Source organism: Diorhabda carinulata, chromosome 5 (genome assembly GCF_026250575.1).
Source record: "Diorhabda carinulata isolate Delta chromosome 5, icDioCari1.1, whole genome shotgun sequence".
NCBI classification, from domain to species: Eukaryota; Metazoa; Arthropoda; class Insecta; order Coleoptera; family Chrysomelidae; genus Diorhabda; species Diorhabda carinulata.
The window spans coordinates 25,240,230-25,260,600 of NC_079464.1; the positions used below are offsets into that span (position 1 = coordinate 25,240,230).

The 20,371-nt window shown below is 32.6% G+C and overlaps 1 protein-coding gene across 1 annotated transcript in view; it reads left to right on the forward strand.

The window, feature by feature from the left end:
• The window catches only part of LOC130894011 (ammonium transporter Rh type B), a 51,724-nt gene extending 42,421 nt beyond the window's left edge, over positions 1-9,303 (forward strand). The window contains exon 7 of the mRNA XM_057800516.1: positions 9,013-9,303. Coding sequence (XP_057656499.1) covers positions 9,013-9,197 — 185 coding nt within the window. The 3' untranslated portion in view covers positions 9,198-9,303. The remainder of the gene's footprint in view (positions 1-9,012) is intronic.
• Positions 9,304-20,371: the final 11,068 nt, after the last annotated feature.

Here is a 20,371-nt window from a genome sequence, read left to right on the forward strand (position 1 = left end):
ATATATACAAAGATATATTGAAAAATTCTTAGCCTTCTCTAGAACCAAACAAAAATTGCATGTCAAAATATTTTATTACTCAACATATTCTCCTCTCATTAGGATTTATTACAGTGAACCTGCAACGTCTCTAGACCTTTCGAAAATAATGTTTCTTCTTGCTCTACAAACCAGACCTCCACGATAGTCCTCCAGATAGACCTCCATAATAGTGGGTGCATAAGGGGGGTGTTCTAGTAATTCAAACCCTAAATCACGAATTTGTTGAATGGCAACATGAGATTTGTGTGCAGGGGCGTTGTCCTGCAAAAACAAAACAACTTTGGATAGCTTTCCGCATCTTTTCTCTTTAATTTTTTTCCGTAGAGTGGTCAGTAATGTCGAATAGTAATCTCCAGTTATTCTTCTACACTTATCCAAAAAATCAATCATTATTACTCTTCAAAGGGGAGACAAGCTTTCAGCTACAGAACAATGGAAAAAGCACTAGAGAAAAAGGTAGATAGGAGCAAAACCAATTATTAGGACAACCTACAAGGGCTAAGACAGGCAAAGACTCTTCTGGGAAACTATAACCAGAGTGGATCTGCCGAGTAAGAACAATCTACAAATACTAACACGAGTTTTATAGTGGCACTATTGCCTCAACAAACACCTGAAGATGCTATACCTAGCAGATAACGTGGCGTGCAGGTTTTGTTGTACAGAAACGAAACGAAACTACCACTATACCTGGGAGCGTATGAAATAGAAGACGAAGATCTCTGGTAATTGAAGCCACACCACATTCTGGACTTTTTAAAAGGAGTGGGATTTATTGATATATATATACAATAGATCCTTTGGGTAATTCCATACATCCATACATTTACCCATAATTTACAGAAGATCGGTGGATCCAGAGTTAGTTTAACCAATTACTATCAATATGGAAACATTAGCATTATTAAGATTCAATTACCTGGTAGTGAATATATCTAGTGAACGAAACCTGACAGAGGAGGTACGAACACAAGCGATGACAGCATCAAAAGTCAGCGGCTCTCTGAGAGATAAAGTGTGGAGAAACAAAACGATGAGCTCACAGAGCAAGACCAGAATCTATAAAACGTGTGTGAGACCTTAGAAACCAAAGCCGAGACATCAACAACAAAAAGAATAATGAGAACCACAGAGATGAAAATACTGCGAACCATCAAGGGAGTCAATCTCAGGGATCGAATAAGGAGTGATGACATAATAGAAGAATTGGATGTACAGGATGTGGTGAGATGGGTAGGGGAAAAAAAAGATTCTGGAGGGATTACGTAAAAAGAAGACAGATGGGCAAAGTGGGCTAAAACTCAAAGACCGAACACACGCAGCAGAACTGTAGGCAGACCACCAAAGAGGTGATACGAGAGCTGGAAATCAGGTTTTCAGGAAGATCCAAGAAGAGTGCCAAACGTACATGATTGAACAGGATCTGGTCCTATTGGAAGAGGAAGTAGAAGAAGAAGAATATATCTAACTAAATAGAATCATTGACCTTGTTCCTTGTTCTATTGCAATCGCGAGTAGTACCAACATACATAAGATTTTGATGGTATTCAAACCTTCAAGACATTCGTATTCTTATTATTTCCATTTTAGTTCAAAATTAGAATCCACAAATTATTACAACATGAAAATTCAATGACTAAACTCAAATTATATATTAGTGTCAGGGCAATGTGATGTAAATCCATAAAAAGATATTTATAATAATTATTGTTGTAAAAGTTGCTATGTAGAATTAGAGACAACAACACTAACTGCAATAGTAGTTATTTCTATTCTAGTGGAGGTAAAAGAAGCAATTTCCTTTTTTTGTTCAAGGGTGAAAGAATAATTTCATGCATTCCTTAGGATATTGTAATCAAGAAAACAAAATTGGCAATTTTTCAATGTTCGATCCTAGTCAAATATATGGATGCGAAACGAAAATTATACTATCATTTAATGTTAACTTACTCGACTCGTAGTACTGTCAAATTACTAAAACCAAAAACTTGTACATTGTTGAATTTTAGATCTAATTTTACTGAGGTTTAAGCAGTATCGAGTACAATATTTTCCACAAAAAAAAGATCACTTGAAGGAAGATTCATTCCTGAAAAATTAATGAAGTTATGATAATGATAGATATTATCATTTAGATAGAATCAGTGCAAAAATCAGAGTAATTATATTTCAACGCAGACAATTCATCCTCTTCAGTTTTTTTGGTTTCGTCCTTTTATTTTTCGATTCTGAAACGGCAGTGGAATCCACTGACTTACGTATTCTTCTTCTCAGAGTGGGCATGTCACTCTGTTCTGAAGTGTCATGTAAGATGGACAGATGAAAAGTGATAGGTTGTAAAGGAGCAGATGGACAGTCTCCGTTTTAATCTTCGTCATCTGTGTTATCAGAAAGTATGTTGTACATCAATTTCAGTCCTAAGAACACTGGATGGGGATGATTCATATCGAAATCAATTTCGTCTGCACTATTTTCCTCGGTAATGTTTCCAGTTTCTCCTGAAGGAACATCGTTATTTCTACTTTCCCTATACTTGAACTATTTTCAATAATTTCAACAATAGAATTTTACGACAGATTTATGACATTAATTTGTTATTTACATTGGTATTTTCATTAATTATGGAATTGAAATATTATTTCAATGAATCCTGTTTTAAAGAGCATAATTTATTGACAGCAATCCTATTGTTACCTATAGGTGACATATAATATTGATATATTGATCAATCAGCTATAATTTTCTCTTGGTTATTCCAAAACATTTATTTAGTACCAATAGACCTTCAAGTTGTTAAAAAATATGAAATTAATGTTTGTACTAACGTTGTTCGAGCCAATTTTAGCAAAAAACAGAGCGTAGATCTATCAGACAAGTAATATTTCACTGAAGGATACATAATAGTCCAAATTAATAGTGGAAGTGCTCTGAAGTAGGTCATAATAGCCATTCATTTGTATTACACTCATAAAGTCGTGTCACCTACAGGTGACAATACGCGTTGAAGGTACTGATAGCGCTATATTGGCTATGCTTATAAAACCAGAATTAGGACTTTATAGCTTCATTTTTGCCATGTGGAATCAATGTTATCTTTTAACCTTTATTGCATATGATATCAAAAAGAGCTCACTACCGCTAGTTTGTCTTTCTTTTTGCACTTACGATTTGGCTGCCATAAATTTCTCTACATCCAACTAATGGTTGACGTTTATCAGGATGGGAAACATATCCCGTAGCCAAAATGCGTGACAACCATATTGGTATTCGTGCTCTGAATATATACTATCGATCAATAATGCGGTCTTCACAAATTACATTCTTAGACGACGCCAGCTGAAAGTTGTTCGTTCTGTATTCATTAACATACCGAAATTGCCTTTTGAGGATTCCATGTAGTGAAAGTAACAGTTCCGTACTACAAAACACTTTCGGGATGCTCTGGAGTAAACAACTTTAACTTCCTTAAATGCGATTCTAGCCACTTCAATGTTGACTTGATTGATTTTGCAAAACCTTAAATTTTTAATTTTTTGAAATTATTTGTTTTATCCGAAGTTTTGATGAATAACAATGAATGATGATGAGAAAGAAAACAACAGCGATGAAAAGATCTCACCGAAGAAAGCAATGCGGCGGTTCTTAATTCGTTGCCGGATAAATCTCGAGCAGGGTACGAAAAATAGTACGAGCTCTTTATGAAGTGGTGTCACCAGAAAAAGGCGAAACGTATGTTCGCTTATTTTTTAGAAAAATCTAAAATCTGGAAAAGTTCTACTTTATAGTCTACAATCTCGATGATTAAAAGTACTCTCGCAATAAAACAAGATGTTCACATAAACAAATATCCAAAACTCATCAATTTCCAGGAAAAACAAAACATAGGGTACACTGCAAAAAAATCAAAAACTTTAACCAGAGAAAATATAATAGAATTCGTTCCTACATTCTTATGCGTCGTCTAAAAAATGTTGTGTACACCGCGGCTGAACCACTTTGTTGGACTCGTCTGTTGCTCGCCTCGCTTCGCTCATCTCACAATTTTCAGACTCGTCCACCAAATAACTATTCCATATATTGCTCGAAGTACCATATATCATACAACAACTGGCAATTTTTATTAATTTCATCCAATAGTTTGATTGTTATTATACTTCAGATTGACATGTTTTAAATATAAAAAATAGGAACTTCTGTTTACTGATCAAGGATTGCTGTTCCACTTGAAAAAATACCATTGTACCAAGTGTAGTGAAGTAGGAGAGTACACTTGAGAATATGCAAAATTCTCCGAAAATCGTTATAATAACGCGAAAGTTGAGATTAAATCTTTTGAAAGTACATTTTACGTTTGCACATAATAGAACAAAAACATGAACAAATCGATGTTTTCGAGCGGTGTTTGCAGCTATTTGCTATTTGAACAACATAACAAAAATTCTTTGCATTCATTTCTGACCATGGATGTTGCCTAAATCCATCTCTGTATATTTACATCAAAATAGTCACGTGAGTAAACTAGACTAAGCAAAAAACGTCAGGAGTAAGCAATAACGCAACAAGGTTATAGCCTCCTATTTTTCTTTATTGATATGCTTCTCGAAGAGAATTCTAGTAAAATCCCATGATCAAAAAAAGTTCCACCCGTAGAATGCACCGTATTAAAATTTTCATGAACGATCGTCAAATTCAATTTCCACCATATTTCACAGAACTCGCACCCAGCGACAATTGGAAGATTTTAGAATACACCAAAGAAATAATTTCGGTTCTGTAACATGAAATAAAACACTTTTTTTAAAAAAAGAATAGTTTTTAATCAATTATATATTTTCCATTTTGCTCAATGACATTTGCCATCTTTCTTTCAGCTTCATGATTCCGCCGATAAAATTTCTGGTCCTTATCAGCAAAAACTTCAACCAGGTGCGATTGGAGGTCATCTTCATTTGTGAAAATTTAACCATTCAAAGAATTCTGCAAATTTCGAAATAAATGGTAAACAGATAGTACCAGATCATTGTTGACATTAAACATCAGAATTGATCGTTTGGTTCCTTGGAAGCGGTTAAAAAATACAAATTTTGTCCCTTTCTTCATAAATATTTTTTAGACGAAGGAGCTCTCTCTCCGTGTCTCACAAACACACACGTTTATGTAGTGTGGACCAAGAATATCTCGATAAAATATTGACATTCCGGCTAGACATTTGAATTCCATTTTTCAATAACCTTCCACAAGGTATTTCGTTGCAATCAACAAAAATTGATAGGTTAAGGCGTAGAAGAAAAAGAATTTCAATTTATTGGCTAAGAAGACATCCAAATTTGAATAAAGTCATATTTCAGGGTTTTTTTTTATTATTTATTTGAAAAGCATAAATATATTCCGGTCTTTCACAAACCTTTATACGAGGATGCATAAACAAAATATTGCGTTACCATAGCAACGAACAATAACTTATTAGAAGTGTTAGTGTGAAGTTTGACGTCAAAAATGTAAACCAGAGTTACGCAATAAATCAGAAGAAAAAAGATGTCCACCGAAATTATGAAAATCGTAAAATTGGAGTATCGAGCCATCATCAAGTACCTGTATTTAAAAGGGTTAAGAGGTAAGCAGATTTATGAAGATATGCTTAAAACCCATGGTGATCAATGTTCTTCGTATGCGACCGTCAAAAATTGGACTGCAAGCCTCAAAAGAGGTAAATTTTCCATTGAAGATGATGACCGATCGGGAAGGCCAGTTTCTGTGTCAGTCCCCGAAAATATCGATGCAGTTCATGACATGATTTTATCAGATCATCGAATTGAGCTAAAACGGATATCTAAAACACTGAATATTTCATACATGAGAAAAATTGCTGCAAAATGGATCCCCAAATGCTTGAATGTTGACCAAAAGCGTGCAAGGGTAGAATCATCGCGTTCGATCTATGCTCGATTTGAAAACGATGTAGACTTCTTGAATCGAATTGTTACTATGGATGAGACTTGGGTACATTGAGTGGATTGTTGAATAGATTCTCTTCTTAATAACAACTTCTTCATTGCTTTTCTTTTACTTCCTTAAGAAGTTTTTCCTGCTTCTTTAAATTTTTTTAAACAACTATTATCCCCATTTGAACTTTGTGAAAGTATGGTGATATACCTTGAAAATTTGCAAATTAAAACAAGTGACAACAATTATAATTTGTGTTTCAGGATATTTTCTATCACGAATAGACGAATATTTTATTGATAATTATTATTTCGACGACAACTTTTCTTGGCGTTTACCCAGAGAGAAAATATTCAACCCTCCACCTCTACTCATTTTCCATAAGTGTCACAAACAACGACCAAGGGTAAATACTTTGTCAATGCACCAATAGAAGCCTTAGTGACACACCTGTAGTTGTAGTGTGGATTGCTGATTATTTATTAATCATCCAGATCACGACAAAGGATTATTATATAAGCTGTTAATTCTGAAACAACTATTTGTACTTGGTAACTATTCATTTCAGATCCGCAGATTGTTGTGTGGTTGCTCTTCAACCATATAAGGTGATCTGGAGAGTTCGTAAGCTGACGCATGAATAGAGTAAATTTTGTTTGAAAAAGTCTATAAAAATGAAATGACCACCAAAGACGATGCGGCTACTACCGACGAAGTCATCAAAGGTTCACTAAATAATTTCGGATAATCATAATATATAGCTTATAACCTAACAATATGAAAGGAACGTGCTAGACATATCGTGAATGAATATTTTGGTATGCGAAAGCTCTGTTCAAATTGGATACCGCGCGAGTTCACAGTGGAGATAAAAAACAACAAAATAATGTGTGTCAATGGATAAAACATGACTATCATTTCCTGTCTTATGGACAGCAAGCCTAATGGACTGCATGTGTGGAAAATCGTGATGTGAAAAATTCCATTTTCCGAGATAATCGTGTAAAAAATAATGTGATGACAGGCAATTCAGAAGAAATGGAAATAGTTGATTTTGATTTAGTCATTGAACAAATGTTGAACACAAATAAAATAGATCTAGTAGGATTTGTTGAATTAATCAATGGAAATGTTGAACATAAATCAAAAATTTTAAAGTATAATTGCTTTTTTTGAGATAATCGTGTAAAAACAATATGATAATAGGCAATTTAGAAGAGAAGAACACAAATACAATAAAATATCATGGTACATTACCTTTTCGCAGATAGTTGTGTGAAAAAACGTTGTGAATAGGTTGTGATAACATGTAATTCATAAGGACTGAGCTTAATAAGAATCCACAACACATATTACACAGATGAGGAAGGAAGTTATTAAAAGCAATCTACGAAAAAGAAAGCTCTGAAGAAAGGTGCAAAAGAAGTATGAGTGAAGAGCTGAAGAATTTTATTAGATCTCATTAGAGGGCAAATGGTAAAACAGGACGGTACGACTTCGTTATAGAATACCAAAAGTTGTTAAAATTCAAAATTAGGAAGACGAAACTCTGAATAGAAGAGGCTATAGAGAGATACAATAATGAATTGAATTGAAGGAATACAGTACAATCCATAAAAAAATTTTTAATTTATATAATTCTATACTTGCACTCATGATCTATAGAAAATAATGAAATAACTAATGTTATAGTTGAAAAACAAATTTGAGCGAATTTTTGATATAAGTTGAGTTAGATTAGTACGTTTATCAAGTTTTTTGCCACAAAGCACAATAAATCGGAGTTATGACATATTCTGTCAACATATCTCTATAATCTGAGCCAACTTCGTGAATTGTTAACTTAAAAAAATGATGTGTATAAGTTCGTTTCATATGAAACAAGATATTGCATGCAATTCATCGTAATGTCAATATATTGTGCCAAGATCTTACAGTAAAGAAACGCCAGTAATCAAAATTATGTACCAACAAGAAGATAAGATTAACAATAAAAAAAGAAAGTGCTACAGTATATCAGCTGATTTGATGTCCTAGCAGTACAACTTGCATGTAATAAAAATGACACCAAACTGATGAATAGGGTCCTTGCATACTTTTTTTATACATTAACTACGTTTAGCATATCGTTCTCAATCACACACTATTTCTAAATTTTTTTCTAAACAGTATATTAGTTCATAAAAAAACTAAATTTAAATACATAAATGACGCGCCAAAAGGCATTTGTTGTCACATGATTGAATGGGACGTTGTGTGACGTAAAAAGTAAGTAAACAGACTTAAGTGAGATTCGAAGTAAATACAAATTAATGAGAGTTGTTGGGAATCTTTTAAAAAAACACTCGCACGGCTCTACAATTTTGTAAAATACAAGATGAGGTATCGTCAAAAAAACTTGTTAGTCTTTACTGTAGTTTGAAACAGGTTTGGAAAATTATATGATGTGGAAACTAACACAATGCAAAAAAATTCCATAAAAAAATCTGCTGTTCTAACCAAATTCGATTGTCAAAAAGACCAGAAAAGGGCATTTCGTGAAACACCTCGTCCGTGGGCAATAAAACGACAGAAAACTATCATCATCATCATAAGCTATCATCTTTTTGACTACATTTTAATAAAGTTCATGCAAACAAATGTAATAATGACGTTACTATAAGAAAGTCTAATTAGTAGTATTTACGTATCTGCTTTTACTCCACGTATTTCAGCCGAAATAAATAATTAATTATTGAGAAAGGACGTATCAACATGAATGCATCTACCTTAGGTACATTGTCCGATCTTGCTTCGATAAATCCTATTTCGGCCATCATTTCAATTAGAATAGTCTTTGAAACCGTTACAAAAACCCAAATCGCACAACCTCCACTGGCAATCAATAAATATTTATTCAAAGAAGATAACTTTTTAAAATTTTCTTTTGAGCTATCTAAAGTTGCTGCAATAATTTTTATATGTAGAATGTTCCAAAATCCAACTAAGTATTTCACAAAATGAATAAATAAATTTTGTTTATTTTAGGGTATATTTTAAGTTTCACAAAACGAATTCCTGCACAATTAGAATATAACGACGCTACCCATTGGGAGTTACCGAAAGAATTATCTGATGTACACGAAATGAAGAGTAGCAAACATTACGATAATCCATCCTTTGAAATGGTTCGGGAAGATGGCAGCACAATAATACAAGCAAGAGGAAACTAATATTGATCAGATACGAAATAAAACCTAAATGTTTTATTTTATATAACTTCAATTATCTGTACAATTTGTATATTATATTGTATAAATAAAATATTACTCTCCTTTATTTGGAAATTTTTTTTGGTCAGACATTGATAATAGATCAGTCCGATTCCGCGTATCATTTTATAACGATAAAATATTATTTTACAATGGTAAATTTGAAAAAATAAATTGGATCAAATCACACAATATACACAACTGAAAAATCATAAAATAAAAATTCAGTTGATGCCCTAATTGATATGAAAGATTGTTATAAAAGTTTACTTTATTTTTGTCAAATGTTAAGAAAAAAACAAGGGTAATTATTTAGAACTGGGGCTCCAGACAAAAAAGGTTCAAAAAAATTTTTCACGCATTTGGGGTTGTTTCTGAGGGTACAAATAGTAAATTTAAGGCGGGGGAGACACATTATTTCCATTATTTTAGAAATTACATGGTACAACTTACATATGATGAATCAATTAAACCTAACCTAACCTAACCAATTCTAAATAATTACCATCTTGGTTGAGCCGCAACAGATATGCATTCTTATATTGTACGGGGTATTGAACTTGTTATGATTTTTGTGGAAAATTGTTTACTTTTCAATTACCCCGTAAAATACATCACAACCCATTACATAGAGTGAGTTTTATGTATGGAATGCCGAAATTATATCAGAAACGGCTTGTACGATTTTTTTTAAAGGGTCATGTGATACGGCCGGTTTTATGTTAGTATTAACACTGTTGTCAGACCTTTCCTTTTTCTGAAAAAATAATGAACTTTGTTATTTCGAACGTATCACCCCCTGTATATTTTTCGCTTTTCGAAATCCTTAAGAATTACTTATTATTTTTCAATTAATGTTCCCTATGCCTATGAGTAAATGCCATAATTTCGGTATAGCTACATTTGCGTTAAAATAATATATTTGACTGCTACAATAACAAATTTGACATTTCAATAAATTATTATTGTTGAAGTTTATTGATCGTCTATCTGAAAAAGAACGAATTGATATTTTGATGATATTTGATGATATGTTGATAAAAGTCAGCAAGAAACGTGTAATATCTCTAATAATAATTTATATCCTAACCGAAATCCCATAACAAGATCTACTGTCAGTAAATTAATGAAAAAGTTTAACTAAACTAGAAGATTTATCCAAATCAGGGCGCAGAAAAACTGCATCAAACGAAAACAAATCTTTAGACGCTGGTGACCAGTAAGAAAACGATTCATAATTTAGTACTAGACAAATATACAGGAAACTTCATATTTAGCAAACATCCGTAATGGAAATTTTACGTGATAATAAATTCCATCCATACAAAGTAAAGTTGATTCAAGAGTTGTCAGATGACGATTTTTATGGGAGTGAAAAGTTTGAAGAATTAATGATGTAAAAAAATCAAATCGATCCAAATTGTTTAAGTAATATTATGTTTTGCGATGACGCCACTTTTTGTATTAATGGAAACGTAGATCGGTATAATTGTAGATATTGGTCACGTAACAATCCTCGTTGGATGTGTGAATCCCACACCCAATATCCAGAAAAACTGAATGTATGAGCTGGAATGATACGCAACAAAAGAAATGGTCCCTTTTTCATTGAGGGTAAATTAAATGGTCCAGCGTATTTAGATTTACTAGAAAATAGTATTATACCTGAGTTGGCACGGATATTTCCAAATCCAAGCAATTATTTTCAATTCAAATAAGACAATAAAAATATCCCAAAGGACAATATTTGAGGCGTTCCATACATAAAACTCATTCCGTAAGATAGTTATATGGCTATAATCTCTTAAATTTTTATATTGATATCTCAAAGGACAAACGAAGAATTCAATCAATCTCCCAGTACGTTAATTTTTTCCTTCTATTTGTAGTTTATTTTTGTTAATTAATAGTATGGAACGCCCCTCACAACTGGTCATAGTGAATATCGTATTTTTAGGAAAGGGAGGTGTAGAGGATAAATTGTATCGCTCAGTGTGTACTTGTTTATCAATGAATATCTATTTTTATATTTTGCAATATAAACCAGGTCGTTATACTTTTTAGTATGATTTATTATGATTACGCCGTACGTTTATTAATTGGTATCGAGGTGCCTAATATTCAATCATTCAATAAATTCCTTTCAAATGTTCGACATTACTATGGTAGGTAATTGCATTTATATTATCTCATATTTGAAAATTGATAAGTTTCTTTTGGGAAGAGGTGAAAACTTTCTGCTTCATTATTTTTCATAATTCTTTAAAATTTTGTGTCTCTCTATTATATATTGTATCGGGTGCACTAACTAGTACTAATAAGTAATAAGTAGGTTTATTTCTTAACACTTAACACCTATTGACCTGCATTAGTGAATAATCATATTGACCTATTACTTGAGGTAATCACATGCAATACAAATTATTAACAAGCGAAAATCAGTTTTAACTAGAGAGAAGAATCGTAATATATATCAATTTAATTTTCCACAGCCAAAGTAGGTTTCACTTAACTTTTTTTCTATGCGAACAATATTAGGACAGCAATCAGTTGAATTCATTGTCGTAATTGAGAAAACCGGATCTAAAAATATTTGCAGAGCTCCACTGAAAATTGAATTTTTTGGTTATTAATGTGATCTTTCTATGGGATAAAGAAGTCTTTACAAACTTTTATAATTATTCTAGGGTTGTGGCAAAAAATATCTTATAAATACTTTTTTAATATTTATTCTAGTCTTTCGTATAACTATGTATTCATCATAAAGAACAGGAAATATGATTTTTAAGTATAAATTAAAAATATGAAATTGTTTATATAGTAAATGATAAAAAATTAGAAATTACATCTATTAATTAAAATAAGAATAATGGTATGAAATTTTATAATATAATATTGAATTCATATAGTTTGAAAAACAAGTTTCAAAATGCAATGAATATTTGTATTGTTATAGGCCAGGAACCAGCGGTCAAAACCGTTAAAACAGTGGAATTTTGTTAATCAACGTCGATTTTTTTAAAGATTTGGATTCAAGCTTTACTTACCTCCTCATTCAAAATCTACCCTGTTTCCTATTTTCTAGGGTAGTCATTTTGGAAAACTTTTTTTAAAGACACTTATTTTAATCTCGATTTTCATGAAAGTTTGAATTCAAGCTCTATTTACTCTCTTACCGTGACCATAAGGCTAATTGGAACTTATTGAGAAAAATTATAATCGACGAGTGCGTATTTCAGAATTTTGCACCTACATTTCCTGTTGCTACTAGGAAATAATCAAATATCTCAAATGATATCGTTTTATATTCTTTATACAAAAATGTCCAATCAACTATTGAAGTATATACAACTAACAACCCCATTGCGTCATAATATAATTTCATATCACGCTATAGTAAAAATTACGTTTTTTTACGACAAGCAGCCAATCCGTTCACGACATGGACTGAGAAGCCGGCCCTGTTCGGTTATGATAAAAGAATTTAAAGTTTGGCGCATGCGGCGGTTCTAGAAAAGGCTGTTCAAATATTTCTTTATATTGTTTTATAGAATCAAGCCATTTTACTTTTTTGATCCCTTACTAGAATCGGAAACATCGGGATACACAAGTAGACCGTATATTTAAATAATTGGATGAGTGTTAGTGCTTAGTTTACTAAATAGTGACTAGTTTGGTGTTCTTAGTGTAAGAGTATCAATAAATTAAGTGAGTGAGAAATACCGTTGAAAACTTGTTTAAATAAATCAGAAATAAGAATGATATCACAATATAGAAACATTGAAAAGAACTATAGTAGTTATAAAACTGACCAAGGTATTCCACATCTGATGATGCTATAAAAAATTTACGATTCGAATAGCAACTTTAGTTTGACATAGTTCTAAAGTTAAATAAATTATGGATTATAAGTAAATAAGAGGAGGGTAATTTATAATCCGATTAACCTTACTATGATCATGGTCATTGTAGTTCAGAAATGAAACTAATCGATGAAATCAGGTCATAGTCATATGATAATAGCTGGGTCTGTGAACGCATTCAGCTGACGGTTTGTTTGATTTGAAACCACCCGCCTAAAAAATGACCAAAAAGATTTTATGAATACCCAGGAGGAACTGGTCAAGACATGGAGGAATTACGCTTCAACTCTATTCAGTAATGACAGACAAGAATATCCTGGCATAAGCCTACCCACTGAAAACTTATCTGGCCCTCCCATTATCCGAAGTGAGGTAGAACACGCCATAAAAGTTGCAAAGCTGGGTAAAGCTACTGGATCAGATGACAATCTCACCGAGGCTATAGAGCTGTTCGAAGACAATAGCATTGACATGTTTGTGAATCTTTACAACGACATCTATAGCACAGGTCACATTCGAAACGATTGGCTCTACTCAACTTTTATAACGATTCCTAAAACATCAAAAGCGGTAAAATGCAAAGATAATCGACTCATTAGTTCAATGAGTCATATGCTCAAGCTATTCCTCCGTATCCCTCACACATGGGAGTTCATAAAGTTAAAAGAACTAAGTGGAGTGACCCAGTTTGGTTTCGAAAGCAGTGTGGGTACACGCGAAGCAGTTTTCTGCCTAAATACCCTCGTTCAAAACTGCATTGACCAACGACGTTTATATCATATTCATCGACTACGAGAGGGCGTTTGATACCGTCAAGCATGATACTATGATAAAAACGCTGCAGAACGCGAATATCGACAGCAGAGATATCAGAATTATTCAAAACCTCTACTGGAACCAGAAAGCGCGGGTTAGGCTGAATCAAACAATCAACAGAAGACTTCAAAGTTTTAAAAGGGGTACGCCAGGAGTGTATTTTGTCTCCTATGCTCTTTAACATCTATGTAGAGAATGTATTTGCTGAGGCTCTTGAGGGCTCTGATGATGGCGTTAAAGTTACTGGATACCCGCTGAATAATATTCGCTATGCGGACGAAACAGCAATATCCACAGACAAGGTAACTCAAGATGCAATTATTACTGGATAAAATAAATAATATTGGGAAATCATATGGCTTAAAAATAAATGCAACAAAAACCAAGTGCATGGCAATAAGTAGCAATGCAACGTTAAGTGCCCAACTGCATATAGATAACAAGCTTATCGAGGAAGTGAAGACATTTGAATATCTAGGGATAACTACAAATGAGAAATGGGACCCTCAGCAGGAAATTAAATGCCACATTGAACACGCAAGACAGGCATTCATTAAATTTAAACCGATGTTGTGTAACCGTAATCTCTCCTTTGACCTTTGACCCGGTATAGAATGGTGGTCAATTTTACTGTACGGCATGGAAACATAGACATTAAAAATCTTCGATCAATAAACTAGAAACCTTCGAAATGTGGAACCTTCGAAGAATGTTGCGTATACCGTGGACAGACAGAGTGAGGAACGAGGATGTACTGAGAAGAGCGGGGACTGAGAGAGAGTTGTTCAACTTGATCAAGGTATGAAAGGTTGGATACTTGGATCACGTTCGTATAGGAGAAAGATATACAATACCCCAATTGATCATACAAGGAAAGATCGAAGGAAAGAGAGGCGTAGGCCGAAAACAAATGTCATGGCTACGCAATATAAAACACTGAACTGGCACAAATAACACCGGTGAGCTATAAATAAATGTCTGACCATAAGATAATCGCCAACGCACTGTAGGTGCAAGGCAGTTGCAATGTGTATAAATAGAGATCTGAGCATGGGACATTTCCTTTTCCTCTTCCTTTAATTCCTAGAATAAAGAAAGAAAATATATTATCTGAAAGAAATTGAGGTTAAAGTGAAATCTCTTCAATTAGTTGTGGAAGGTTGACTTGATTAGAAGTTCGAACAAGAAAAAGTCAACTGATTTGCATGTGGAAAGAGTAACAGGATTTATTGATGGTGTATGGATGGAAATGGAAACATTGACATACTCTTAAGGTTTCGTGTTAAATTCTACTGAGCTTGTTTAAACTAACTAGAACTTACAATTATTCGAAATATTATTATAGTTATGCAATGAACAATTAATATTTCAAACATCTGAAAAACTGTCAGTCCACGTGGACTCATCATCTCCACTATTTACCAATGAAAACATCGAAACATAAATGAAATTCTATTGGCCGAAGACGTATGTACACAATTTCTTCGAAATATTACTACCAGAGACAATATGCGACTAGTGGTTTCCGTTTGGTGAGATTTATTTAATTCGTAAATTTCTTTAAATAAATAGAAGTAGAAAATTTAGACCATGGGCGAATGAAGACAATGAAATTACATAGTGTAGTGAGATTAAAGACAGGTATGAATTTAATAAGAAAGATTTAGATATACAAATACAGCTGTGTGTTATTTCAAATATATTCGAATGTTAGAAGAAAGAAAATATGGTAATACCCCGAACTTACGCGGTAGGTGAGTCAGAGCGATTGCCGTGTAAATCGAATCCGCGTTCCACTTTGCTTATAAATATATATAAAGTATGATTAATTGGGACCAGAGTTTAAAGAAAACAATAATTGAGAAGAAAAATGTTCAATAATGTGTAAGATAATAGAACAATTTACATTGTTATGAATAAAGTAACCTAAACCGAAGTTATTTTGATGTAGAAGGCTTCATATATTCTAACAATGTCGCTTGACGAGTTCAGTTTTTCTTCTTCTCACATAAAATTTTGAATCTATTTTTTCTAAAATTTGTAGATAACCCCTTTGAATTAAGTCCTTTTGTTAAGTTTGCAATTGTCATTTGATATACCGATTCAACTGGTTCTAGCGAATCAGTTGTTCAATGTCTTGCTCAAACGCGCATTTCTATACCCTCGTCAATTGTTAGCTCTTGATTGTGTGAATCTGGCAATTCTTGAACGTCTCATTATCGAACTCTAAATTTAATTGTTTGGCAATATAGACCACTTTTAATATGCTATCGATTTGTTCAGGATCTGAAACTGATTCTCTTTGGGTTTCAGTGGTGAAAAAAAAAATGTACACAGTATTTTCCAGACACCATGGAGAGTTTTTTGTGAAACCTCATTCCAAGATTGTCCAATAATTCTAACAGCATCTAAAGCATTGAATTGCTTCCAAAATTCTTTAACAGAAAGCTAATTGTTTTGTCTAATAACTTCATGTAGATGTGCAAATGATCGCCTTGTGTAGTAAGCTTTAAATGTTTTAATAACTCCCTGGTCCATTGGTTAAAGCAACCTGGAAGTGTTTGGTGGAAAAAATACTTCCAATTGCGGGAGGATGACATGGTGCATTGTCAATTAGTAGCTTCACTTTGGAATTTCTTTTAATTGGTGGTAACGTTCCACCTCAGGAATAAAATAATGGCCAAACGAGTCTTCAAAAAGAAAAGCTGTCACCCCAGCTATTGCATTAGATTTCCAAATGACAGGCAAACCAGCTTGGGATATTTATTTTTTAAGGCTCTTAGATTTTCTGAGCGATAAACTAAGAGAGGTTTCGATTTACAATGTCCAGCTGCATTCGCACCAACCATTACTGTGAATCGATCCTTGGCGGCTTTAAAACCTGGAAAAGTTTTCTCTTCACGCGAAATAAAAGTTCGTTTAGGCATTTTCTACCAAAAAAGACCGGTTCATCTACGATGAAAATAGTTTCGCGTAGCCACCTTCATCTATCATTGTTTTGAGTTTTTCTGGATTGAGAGATGCGCTTCTTTATCAACGCTCGCCGCTTCTCCACTCTCTGCGAAGCTATGCCAATTACAACGACTCTTAAATCGGCTGAACCAGCCGTTACTAGGTTTAATCACTTCCCAGCTTCTTGTAGTTTTTCAAAAATCTGTTTTGCTTGAAAGCACACAGTATTTTTATCAACGGGTCAATTTTCCACTCTTACTTGATGACCACACCATGACTATAGCAATGTTTCCGTTTGTTGAATTCAAAGATTGAGTGTCTTTCACAGCGTTCATAATTTTTTCTTTAACCTTTATAACTGTTCGGACTGTTGAATCGATAGGTCAAATTTTTTCGCCAATTCACAAATTTTAATTTTTGCTTCAAAAACAGTGTATTTTTTTCCTTGTTAGGCTCAAATGACTCATTTTTCGTTCTTGTAGATGGCATAATTAGAGATTATACGTAGAACGCACTGCGCACGTAAAACAATTTCAAGCGGAACACGTTTAAACCTGTCACAAACTTAACACTGAGAGGACAGAGCGAGAGAGCCAATGCGCGCGGAAATCAAAATTAAAAAACGCGAATTCGCATAAAACGGGGTAGCGTAAGTCGGGGTTTTACTGTAAATAAATAATAAGAATTGCTAAATTAACTAGAGTAAATAAATTTTCCATTTATCGAGAATTCACGAGAGGGGTTGCTGTGGATCATTCAGAAAACCGAAAACATGTAAAGTAAAACTGAAATCAGTTGACCAAGCTACTCAAGATATACCGAATCGTCAAGGATAGTTCGATGACGACAAGATTGTTTGCGGTTAAAGAAGTTCTAATACACACATAATTTATCTAGATAAAACTGGTTTATTAATCACGATGTAGTAAATTTCGTGTTGGTTGACAATAGTAAAAATTTCTGTTTGTATGGGGCAAGTTCCAAGTGGGACTACAATTATAAAAACCGTCCAATTAATAATAATTCGAATGCCTTTTAACGAATACTTTCTTGCATAATATATACATATTTTTAAAATTATTTATAAAAATAATAAATTTATAAAACGAGGTATCTACGCCCATGGTAGATCGAACAAACTTATCGGAAACGGCTTTTATATAAGTTTTTATAATCTGCAATTGATATTGGAAGAACTATACTAAGTATTGGTACTGCAAATAGAGAAAAAATGGGGAATAAAATTAGCATCAATTGGATCGATCATTTTACAACTCTATAAATAGTGTTTAAATCAAACTCATAGTAACACATAGAGTGAAAGTTGTTGTGAATAAAATGAACTCTTAAGTCATTCATATGCACGTACAAAATAAATATATTCCAGTTTCTATTGAATACCTTCACGTTCACTTCTGTTTATGAATGTAAATTCTTTGTATAATTACAAAAAATTTCTGTACACCAGTGACCGAGTAATATTATTTTTCCATGTCCGTTATAATAGTTTTGTACTTTTAATATCACTATTACGAAATAAAAATTGATTACAAAAGTTTTATCTAATTTTTTTAATTCTACGGACGTCAAATCGTCCTACTCGTGAAAAAAATTATTACTTTACTCACTTGTTGCATAAATAACTATTATAAGGTTATTCTATATATTATTTCTCACAATTTTCCATTGAATTCTTCCATTATAGTTGGCGTTTAATACTAATGGAGTAGAAATGATATTAAGTCTCACCTTGTAAAGATTTGGTCTAATTATGTGTTAATAAGCAAGAACCAGAAAGTATTTTCCCAAATTATTCCACTCCAGATAATTGACACTATTTATTAGGCGCACGCAATTGAAATTATTCTGTTTCCTGTATTTTAATGAAAATAGTCCTAACTATTATGCATAAGTTTGTTTTTCTAATATTGAGGAAACATAAATTTGCTGTTTAATTAGTAGCTCGAATTTATAACTCGTAACAATTTTAACTTATAATTTATTGAGTTTTTTATTGTTCAATTAATGTCCTCATACGTACTAGCACATTTCTAACAATAATATCTTAACAGCTTTACACTTTATGTGGGTGAAACGGTTGGATAGAAAGAGAGAAAGTACAAGGTTATTGTTAAAAGTCAGGGAGAATCTGTAATAGTGCAGTCATTGAACCGAAAAATAGGGTCTTACCTCCGAATTTTTTTACTGTGCAAGCGATTTGCAAGTAATTTTGGAATTCATATTACCCTTAACTTCAAAAGTGAAACTGATCTTAGCTCCGCCTATTATTTTTAAGGGGTGTAAACAACAATTTATTTAGAATTTATATGGTCATGTCAATTTAAATTGTTTAAATTAAATTATATGAATTATTGTATATTAAAATCTTAATAGAATATAAACGAGTTCCACTGCTTAAAATATTATTTATGTAGGGCAGAACTAATTAGTAATAAGTATTTATGTACAAAATACCCCCAAAAAATATGCTGAATTGAAAAATTGTACTTTACATAATCTAACAGTTAATTTGGGGACAATTTCTCACTTGAATATTTGAAAGAAACTGATTAAATTAATACGACAATAAACTAAAAAATCTACCAGAGGTAATCCGAGCAATACACATACTTACCTTTATTCAAATGTGTTATATATACATAAATAAACGTTGGTATGTATTATTGACTACGTTTCTAAAATGTATGTGCCATAATATGTACAGAGTCCTTCACGACGAACTGAATCAATATGGTAAAGTACTGGGCCTAGTGTTCAGTTATATCGGAAGTGGACCCAAACTTATTTTAAGCGGAATGCTATGGTTTTTATTGAATTTTTGGAATCTAAGAGAAATTTCGATATAACTTTATATAAAGCATAGTATGCCTAAAGTCCAACATTTTTTAATTATTTCACATTTTCGAAATTTTTGGACACTTGCAGTCCTCCACTAAAAAAATTATATTTCTAAGTTTAAGTCAGTCAGGTCTAATATTTGTAACAAATAACACTTACAGCTTTCAAAATCTGTGGAAACCTTTACAAAAATTTATATAGGGTGTTCAGAAAATGGTGCCGAATGTTGCTATTTAAAAACTTCGAAAACTTAATTTTTTCAAATGGCAACCCCCATTTTTCTCTTTAAATTGAGGGAACTTCTTAAGTAAATTCATATATCTCAAATTAACGTTTTTGTAGAAACTTGAAAAAACTGAAATCTTCATGGTTTCTAATCGTCACCTGCCGATGGCGAACAACGAATAACAAAAATTAACGAATCAAAAATTAAAATACATTAGTCAATTTGAAAAATATTCAAAAAGACTACACTAAGAGGAAAAAAACAAAACTAAAAATTGAACTAAAGTAAATGTTCGAAATTAAATTAAAAACCATGAAGCATTCAGTCAATATATGTATATATATATATATATATATATATATATATATATATATATATATATATATATATATATACATTAGACAATAGTTTTGGTCTTT